We start from the raw sequence: 9,697 nt of genomic DNA on the forward strand, positions 1-9,697 counted from the left end.
AATTTTATATTATTATTATTTTATTTGTTATTCGTTATTATTTTTTACTATTATTTCTTTATAATTATTTTAATACTAGCCAGAAAAACTATGCAATAAGGAAAAGGAAAGGGGGTAGCTGAGAAATAGGGTCATTTACGTAGATGAGGTTCTCCCGGTAACGCTTGCGAAGATTGTCCACGAAAGCAGATTCGCTGGTGTAAGAGTCCAACAGCACAAAGTCTTGAACCCCAACTTTGTCACGCGCAGTTAGGGCCCCTTCCATGTGTAGTTTAATATGCTTCCGCCTCACCTCTTCTTTCTAAAAGGAGAAAAATATTCAGAAGGTTATTCAGTAATATATATGTTAATATATAATTAATATAATAGAAATAGATATTAAGCACCTCCTAAATGAATGGTATAATACAACATGCTTTGGTGAAAGAAGTATAGGAGACAGATCCTGCCCTCAGGAAGCTTACTATCTAGTTGGAGAATAAGATGAATAGAAAGTTAAACAAGAAAAAAAAGATAATACAAATCAAAGATTCTTAGCCTGGGAGTCTCCAAGCTTTTTAAACAAAATTTTTTTTTCTGATTTATTTATTTATTTTTAGCTTTCAACATTCATTTCCACAAGATTTTGAGTTACAAATTTTTCTCCTTGTCTTTCCCCTACCCCCACCCCAAAATAGCAAGCCTACTGAATACACCTTCTCCCAATCTGCTCTCTCTTATATCTTCTCCCATCCCCGCCCCCAACTTTCTAGTAGGCCAAGATGGATTGCTATACCCGAGTGTCTGTATATCTTATTTCCCAGTTGCAAGTAAAAAAAAAAACAATTTTTTTTAAACATTTGTTTTTAAAACTTTGAGTTCCAGATTTTTTTCCTTCTTCCCTCCTCACCCACCCCCACTGAAAAGATAAGCAATTCAATATAGGTTGTACATGCATAGTTACACAAAACATTTCCATAGTAGTTATATGGTGAAAGACTAACTATATTTCCCTCCATCCTATCCCACTCCCCACTTATTCTATTTTCTCCTTTGATCCTGTCCCTTTTCAAAAGTGTGTGCCTCTGACTACCTTCTCCCCAAATCTGCCCTCATTTCTATCATCTGCCCTCTTGTCCCCTTCCCCCCTATTTTCCTGTAGGGTAAGATACCCAGTTGAATGTGTATGTTATTCCCTCCTTAAGCAAAATTCAATGAGAGTAAGGTTGATCCATTTCCTTTCACCTTCCTGATCTTCCCCTCCATTGTAACAGTGTTCTCTTGCCTCTTTTATATAAGATAATTTACCTTAATCTATATCTCCCTTTCTCCTTCTCCCAATGTATTCCTCTCTCACCTCTTAATTTTATTTTTTAGATATCATCCCTTCATATTCAACTCATTCTGTGCCCTCTGTCTATGTATCCATGTACACACATATTCACACACTCACATATATATTCATACACACATACACCCTTCTATATATGCATATATGTATATATAACATATATACATATGTATTCCCTTGAACTATCCTCATACTGAGAAAAGTCTCATGAGTTACAATCATCATTTTCCATGTACGAATGTAAATAGTTGAACTTTAATAATCTCCTTATGATTTCTTTTTCCTGTTTACCTTCTCATGCTTCTCTTGCTTCTTGTATTTGAAAGTCAAATTTTCTGTTCAGCTCTGGTTTTTTCATCAAGAATATTTGAAAGTCCTCTATTTCATTGAATGACCATATTTTCCCCTGAAGCATTATACTCAGTTTTTGTTTTAATCCTAGCTCCTTTGACCTCTGGAATATCATATTCCAAGTCCTTTGATCCCTTAATATAGAAGCTGCTAGGTCTTGTGTTATCCTGATTGTGCTTCGACAATATCCAAATTGTTTCTTACTGACTGCTTGCAGTATTTTCTTCTTGACCTAGGAACTATGGGATTTGGCTATAATATTCCTAGGAGTTTTCTTTTTGGGATCTTTTTCAAGAGATGAATTCTTTCAACCTCTATTTTACCCTCTCGCTCTAGAATATCAGGGCAATTTTGCTTGATAACTTCTTGAAAAATGGTGTCCAGGCTTTTTTTTTAATCATGGCTTTCAGGTAGTCCAATAATTTTTAAATTATCTCTCCTGGATCTATTTTCCAGGTCAGTGGTTTTTCCAATGAGATATTTCACTTTCTATTTTTTCATTTGTTTGGCTCTGTTTTATAGTATCTTGATTTCTCATAAAGTCATTAGCTTCTAATTGCTTCAATCTAATTTTGAAGGAATTATTCTCTTCAGTGAGTTTTTGAAATTCCTTTTCCATCTGGTAAATTCAGCTTTTTAAGGCATTTGTAATAGTAATGGAATTTAAAGATCCCCCTGTATTGGCTTGGTTTTTGGATTGATTGTGTTAAAATCCAGAGCTTGTGAATCCCACTTGTGGGATGGACTTGTTGATGTGAAAAGAGAGTGCTGAACTGGGAGGAGCTGGTGATGTAAATTTAGAGAGACACAAGCAAAGAAAGAGGCAGAAGAACTTTTTGGAAGCAGCATCTTGGAGGCAGAGAGAGACAGAGAGGCTTGCTGAGGGCCAGTTTGAATTGCCCAGGACTTTTGAGAGCTGCCACCCAGAGCTGCCAAGGACTGAGGAGACATGGCTGTTATGCTGGTACTTTGTCTGTCTGTTTTGATGTTGTTTTGCCAGATTTGTCCACTGGTGAAGGACAGTGCTATTGTTGCAGAGGTCCTGGAACCTTGCTGTTGGTTCAGAGCTCCTGAGACTGTTCTGCAGACAGAGAGTGAATTGTGCCCACTGGTGAAGGACAGTGCTGTTGTTGCAGATGTCCTGGAACCTTGCTGTTGGTTCAGAAGCCCTGAAGAAGGATTTTCTTGTTGTATGTTTACAGAAATCCTGGAAGAGGGTTTTGCTAATGTTTTCAGGGGTCCTAGGACTGTTCTGCAGACAGAGAATGAATTAATGAAGACACTGGCAATGTGGCCTTGTTAAGCTTTGTCTCCCCAGGAACAAAGATTGCTGAGAACTTGCCTCGGGTCAAGATGAAGAAAAGACCTCTCTTTGGGTATTAAATGCTGTGCTTAAGCTTGTTGTGACTCTGGGGTAGATTCAATTGTGATCCAAGGGTGGGGAATTTTTTTTACTTTTTTGTGCTCTGTGATTGACCAAATGAATGCACTTTACTTATGATTGGAAACTAATCTCCATTTGAGAAGAGGGGTTTTGTGGTTGACTAAATGAATGTACAGCCTAGGGATGGAGTAGTACTTAGAAGAGGGTCTTTGGGATTGACTAAATGAATTATAATGTCCAGGGGCGATTAGTACTTGGAGTTTATTGAATTATACTTGGTGAATGCTGTATTTTGAATTATGCTATATTTTGATTTTCTCTGTTCTTAATTTTTCACTGAATAAAATGGAGAGCACCTATGCTGGTATTTTGAACCCTGGGAAGTTGCCTTTGCTTGGCATTACAGCATTCTTTTCCTCATAGGCTTTTTGGGCCTCTTTTGCCATTTGAGTTAGTCTATTTTTTAAGGTGTTATTTTCTTCAGTATTTTTGGGGGTCTCCTTTAGCAGGCTGTTGACTCACTTTTCATGATTTTCTTGCCTCATTCTCATTTCTCTTCCCAGTTTTTCCTCCACTTCTCTTACTTGATTTTCAAAATCCTTCTTGAGCTCCTTCATGGCCTGTATCTAGCTGATATTTTCTTGGAAGCTTTTGAGGCAGGCGTTCTGACTTCATTGTTCTGACATTCATTCTCTTTCTCCCCTTCCGTGCTTTGATTCTTTGTGTTCCCAAAAAAAGGATTTTATGGTCTGATTGAGCTTCCTCATCTTGCCAGCCAATAACTTGACTTTTGAGCTCTTTGCCATGGTAGAACTCTGCTTCTAGAGTGGAGAGAGCTATGTCCCAAATTGCTGGGGTTTTTGCAAATGTTGACGGAGCTATGACTCTCTACAGACACCACAAGCTCTGGCACACTGGCGTTTCTCACCCTACGACCACCACCCAAGACAGCAATCCAGAACCAAGCAGGTCAAAATAAGAATGATTACCCTCTGAATGGTTGCTTGGTCCCCCTGTGCTCTTCAGGACAGGAGCTCTGGAGGCAGCCACACAGTAGCAGCTGCAGCCACTGTGCCTCTGCCACCTCCCACCCCAGGGGCAGGGGCTGGACCATGCTCTTCCTTCACCCAGTTCCAACAGAGTTCCCCACTGACCTTTTACTTTCTCTTTGGAGTTTATGGGTTGAAAAGTCTGGAAACTGCCACAGCTGCTGGTGATTCACTCTCCTGAAATCTACTCAGGCTGGTTTGTGAGATAGACCCTTCTTGCTGTCTTGCTGGGCTGCCTTCAGTAGATTTGTTTCTCTCTGTCACTTTGTGGGTTCTATAGCTCTAATTTTCCTTAGAGTCATTTTTTAATAGGTATTGGAAGTGGTTGGAGTGGGAGCTCATGCCAAGTTCGTGCTTTTACTCCACCATCTTGGCTCTGCCTTGAACAAATTTTGTGACAATTGTATTTCAATGTAATTGGTTTCCTTTATAATCCTATGTATTTGATTTTATGTATTTAAAAATAGGAATCTGAGAAGCCCATCCTACAAGCTCCACCAGATTACAAAAGAGCCAATGATAGCAAAAAGGTGAAGAACCCCTGGATTAGAGTCAGCTTCCCAGAAATAGTTCATGAAATTTGGAGACAGTTCACCCATGAGAAGAAAAGTACCTCCCATTGCATTAACAGGAAGTAGTGAAATGAAAATGTGGCCAATGAAAAAATAAATCTGCACACTGGGGAATTGGAACATTATGAAAGCATTTGTTTAGTCATTTTTCAGTTGTGTCCAATTCTTTGGGACCCCATTTGGGATTTTCTTGGCAGAGATATTGGGATGGTTTACCATTTTTTTCTCCAGTTTATTTTATAAATGAGGAAACTCAGATAAACAGGGTGAAGTGACTTGCCCAGGGTCACACAGCTAGGAAGTGTCTGAGGCCAGATTTGAACTCAAGTCTTCCTGACTCCCAGGCCAGTGCTCTATCCACTGAACCACATGACTCTCTGGCTTGGTAGGATCTCATAAAATCATTCCATTTTCATATTGCTAGAGCTGAAAGGGTTACCAAAGCTTGATGGCCAATTACCCAGGCTTGAGTCACCACCATCCCACAAAGAGGTGCTAGTGAGTAAACTTTAACATGGAGGATGGATTCATACTGAAATTTTTAAAATGTGTTACCTGGACAAGGATAGAAAGTTAGTGCTCCACATGTAGACAATGGAGAGTTGAAATCTAAGAATGGAATGATGTATCCAAGGCTATACAAAGAAAGGAGAGGGGAAGAGAGAGAAACAGACTGAGATGCCCTGGGCAACATGTATTTAAACACATCTCTTTAAAAGTCAACACAGCTGTACAATACCAACAGCTCTTCTGTTACCAAAAGAAACTCTCAAAACCACTCAAATTCCTTTACCTAGATCCTATGCTCGCCAAGCAACTCCCAGATTATTAACTCAGTTAGCAGAAGGCATGGCAGGAGAGTAGACAAAAGTATCCATGATCTTTCCCTCTAAACTCTTCCCTCTTCCAAGCCTTATTCCAAGATAGCACCAGCATCCTTCCAGTCTTCCAGGCTCAGAACCTGGGCATCATGTTGGATTCCTCACTCTCTGCCATCACATAAGAGTCAATCTTACTGTTGTTATCTTCACAATAGCTTCTGCACCTGACTCCTTCTCTCCATTCACATGTCTACCATCTTGGTTCAAGCCCTCATCACCTCTCATCCAGATTATTGCAGCAATAGGTCTCCCTACCTCCTCTCTTCCCACTCCAGTTCATTTTACTGACAAAGTAATTTTCTTTAAGCACAGATCAGACCACGTCTAATCATAATCAACTCCCTATTGCCTCTTCTGTTAATATTGCTTCCACCACCTGGCCTCAACCTCTTTCGGGTTCACTGAACATTATTCTCCCTCCTGCGCTCTGTGGGTGCCCTCCGGCACTGAACCAGAAGTCAAGAAGACCTGAGTTTGAATCTAGCTTCAGACAATTACTAGTTTATTTGACCCTGGGCACATGACTTGACATTTACCTTCCCTCATTTCCACATCTGTAAAATAAGTCCAATAATAGCCCCAATCTCCCTGGACTATTGTGAACATCAAATGAGATAATGCATATATATATATATATATATATATATATATATATATTTGCAAACCTTAAGGCATTATATAAATGAGAGCCATCATTATTATTATATGGCATGCCATGTCTTATTTTTGTGCTTTGATCTCAATACTCCACACTCCTGGAATGTCCTCAGTTTACCTCCATGGCAGAGCCACTCTCTCCCTTCAAAATTGACCATCTTCTGCACAAAGACAAAAGGCTTTCCTGATCACCCCAACTGGGCAAACTACCTTGTATTTAAATACTTTGACATATCTGTATTTTTCAACCTATTTTTTTGTTGGACATACTTGTACATGTGCGTGATCTTTCCCCCATTAGAACAGAAACACCTTGAGGGCAAGGATTGTTTCATTCTTTGTACTTATATCCGCAGCACCTAGAACAAAACCTGGCACATAGTAATCCTTGTCGATCAATTTATTCTAATCCCGAGAAATGTAAGACCCCTGTCAGGTAAATAAGGCTGACACTTGTAGGAAGCCACCTTTTTTGAACTTGGTTTACTAAGATTAATTCCTTAGGCTGTCATCTCTCTTGAGTAAATGGATACAATTAAGCTTCTGAAACTAAGCATCTGTTGCTGGATCAAAGTTCCCCCATACAGCCCAGTCTGAAAAAGTTCACTGGCTTTACATATTTCTTTATTGGAATCACATTTTCCCCCGACTCACCAAAATCCACACTTCAACATACTGACTAGGAATTCAGAACCTCAAATCCATCATCTCATTTTTGGAATTGAGAAATAGCTTTACTAATGATAAAAACTTAAAAAGTACTTTTATGCTAATATTCCCTATCACTGAAGTTCTTGTCTAGGAATTCCTAATGTGACCTAATTTGGGGTTTTCTTGGCAAAGATAATGCAATGATTTGTCATTTCCTCCTTCAGTCCATTTTACAGATGAGGAAACCAAGGAAAACAGGGTGAAGTCATTTGCTTAGGGTCACATGGCTAGTAATTGTCTGAGGCTGGATTTGAACTCAGGTCTTGCTGACCCTGCACCTGGCACTATTACATTATATTCAACCTTCCCCAATCAATGAGCATCTGTTTGTTTGTTTTCCAGTTCTCAGTTACCACAAAAGATGCTGCTACAAAACATTTTGGTGCATATGTAGCCTTTCTTTTTATCACTGTCTTACTTATGGTATATGCCCAGCAGTGGGCTTTCTGGGTCAAAGGAGATGGACATTTTAGTCCCTTTATTTTGTTTTCCAGAATGTTTGTTCCAATTTATAGCTCCACCAACAATGTCTTTGCACAACCCCTCCAACACCCACCAAGTCTTATTTTCTCGAGCTTACCAGTTTGCTGGGTAAGGTGAAACCTCAGAGTTGTTTTGATTTGCATTTCTCTTGCTATTAGTGATTTGGGACATTCTTTTATGTGGTTGGTGAATCCTTCATAGTTCTTCTTCGGAGAGCTCTTTGACAAGAATCTATTGAAGAATGGCCCTTGGTCTTCTATATTTCTGATAGTTGTCTATATATCTATATATATATATATAGCAGAGCAGAAATATTTGATAGCGGGACAGCTAGGTGGCACAGCAAATAGAGCACCAGCCCTGGAGTCAGGAGGACCTGAGTTCAAATCTGGCCTCAGACACTTAACACTTACTAGCCGTGTGACCTTGGGCAAGTCACTTAACCCCAACTGCCCTGCTTTCCCCCCTCCAAAAAGCAAAAAGAAAAGAAATATTTGATTAAAAAGATTCCCCCCAACTGACCCTTCCCTTCTCATCCTGGATGTGTTGATTTTGTTGGTGTAAGTTTTCCAGTTTCATGTAATCAAAAGTATCTGATTTTTCTTTGTAATTGCCTCTGTCCCTTGTAGGATTAAGAATGTATCTCCTAGGGGGCGGCTAGGTGGCGCAGTGAGTAAAGTGCCAGCCCTGGAGTCGGGAGGACCCGAGTTCAGTTCCGGCCTGAGACACTTAACACCCACATAAAAATACTAGCCGTGTAACCTTGGGCAAGTTACTAAACCTCCATTGCCCTCCAAAAGGCAAAAAAAAAAAAAAAAAAAGAAGAAGAATATCTCTTGCCTAGAGTTGGGAGAGGTACATGATTTGTTCCTCTTTGAATCTTTTTATGGTATGATCTTCTACCCAGGGCATGTAGCCATTTTTCATTTATGGTAGAATACGGTGTAAGACCTGGTCTAAGCCAAATTTCTGCTTTTCAATTTTCTCAGAAGTTCTTATTAGAAAAAGAGATCTTTCCAAGGTAATTTACATTTTCAGAGATAAAATAGTTTTAAACCGATTAGCCACCAGGTGTCCCCCTCGGTTAGTGAGAGAGAGCTTTAGAATGTCCAGAGGCTGGCAGAGGCATTTTCAACTTTATGAAGTCGTTAATCGAGGAAGGAGCATCTATTAAGTACCCACTGTATGCCAGGCAATGTACATGGTATTGGGGGATGAAACAAACCCCCTCTTGAGGGGTTTCCATTGTAATAAGGAAAACAAGTACATATTGTGTGTGTGTATGGATATACATATCTTTGTATATACATAAGGCACATATATTATATTGCACATAGATGTATATTTATATAAGCGCATGTATAAATTTATTTGTTGCCTCCCTCATTAGAATGGAAACCTCCTGAGAGTAGTTTATCTCATTTCTCATCACCTAATACACTGCCTGGTGTATAGTGAGTCCTTAATAAAACCTTGTTCATTGAGGAATTACTTCAAAAAGTGTGTGCGTGTATTTGTATATACCTGTACACCTGGATTTATCTGTGTGTAGATTGTGAATACAAAATATGTGTGCATGTATGATTATATTATATTTATACGCCTATATACCATGTTTTATAATTATATGCATAAACATATACAACTGTGTTTTATATACATGTGTGTGCATATGTGCATGCATGTATTCATATATATGTTGTTGTTCAGGCGTTTAGATCATGTCTGACTCTTAGTGACCCCATCTGGGGTTTTCTTGGCAATGATAATGGAGTGGTTTGCCATTTCCTTCTGCAGTGGCAAAAAAAAAGGTCAAATGACTTCTCTAAGGTCACACAGCTAGGAAGTTTCTGACACTGGATTTGAACTCTGGTCTTTACGACTTCAAAGCCAGCAATCTAACCACTGTGTTACCTAGCTTCATGCATATGTCTGTCTGTCTGTCTATCTATCTATCTATCTGTCTGTCTCTGTCTATCTATCTATCTCTATCTATCTATCCATCCATTCATCCATCCATCTACCTATCTGTCTTTCTGTCTATCATCTATCCATCTGTCTGTCTATCATCTATCTGTCCATCCATCCATCCATCCATCCATCTATCTATCTATATATGTCTGTCTGTCTATCTATCATCTATCTATCCATCCATCTATCTGTCTGTCTGTCTATCATCTCTATCTATCTACCTACCTACCTGTCTGTCTATCCATCTATCTACATACACATATATGTGTATGAATATATGTGTGTATATATACATATAGATAGATAAA

The 9,697-nt window shown here is 39.1% G+C and overlaps 1 protein-coding gene across 1 annotated transcript in view; it reads right to left on the reverse strand.

Moving 5' to 3' along the window:
* The window catches only part of MYO1H (myosin IH), a 48,447-nt gene extending 48,152 nt beyond the window's left edge, over window positions 1–295 (reverse strand). The window contains exon 1 of the mRNA XM_069081442.1: window positions 140–295. Within this exon, the coding sequence (XP_068937543.1) occupies window positions 140–265 (126 nt within the window). The 5' untranslated portion in view covers window positions 266–295. The remainder of the gene's footprint in view (window positions 1–139) is intronic.
* Window positions 296–9,697: the final 9,402 nt, after the last annotated feature.

This window comes from Petaurus breviceps, unplaced genomic scaffold (assembly GCF_028583685.1).
Source record: "Petaurus breviceps papuanus isolate PSGF00001 unplaced genomic scaffold, PetGlider_PUasm1.0 99, whole genome shotgun sequence".
Classification (NCBI taxonomy): domain Eukaryota; kingdom Metazoa; phylum Chordata; class Mammalia; order Diprotodontia; family Petauridae; genus Petaurus; species Petaurus breviceps.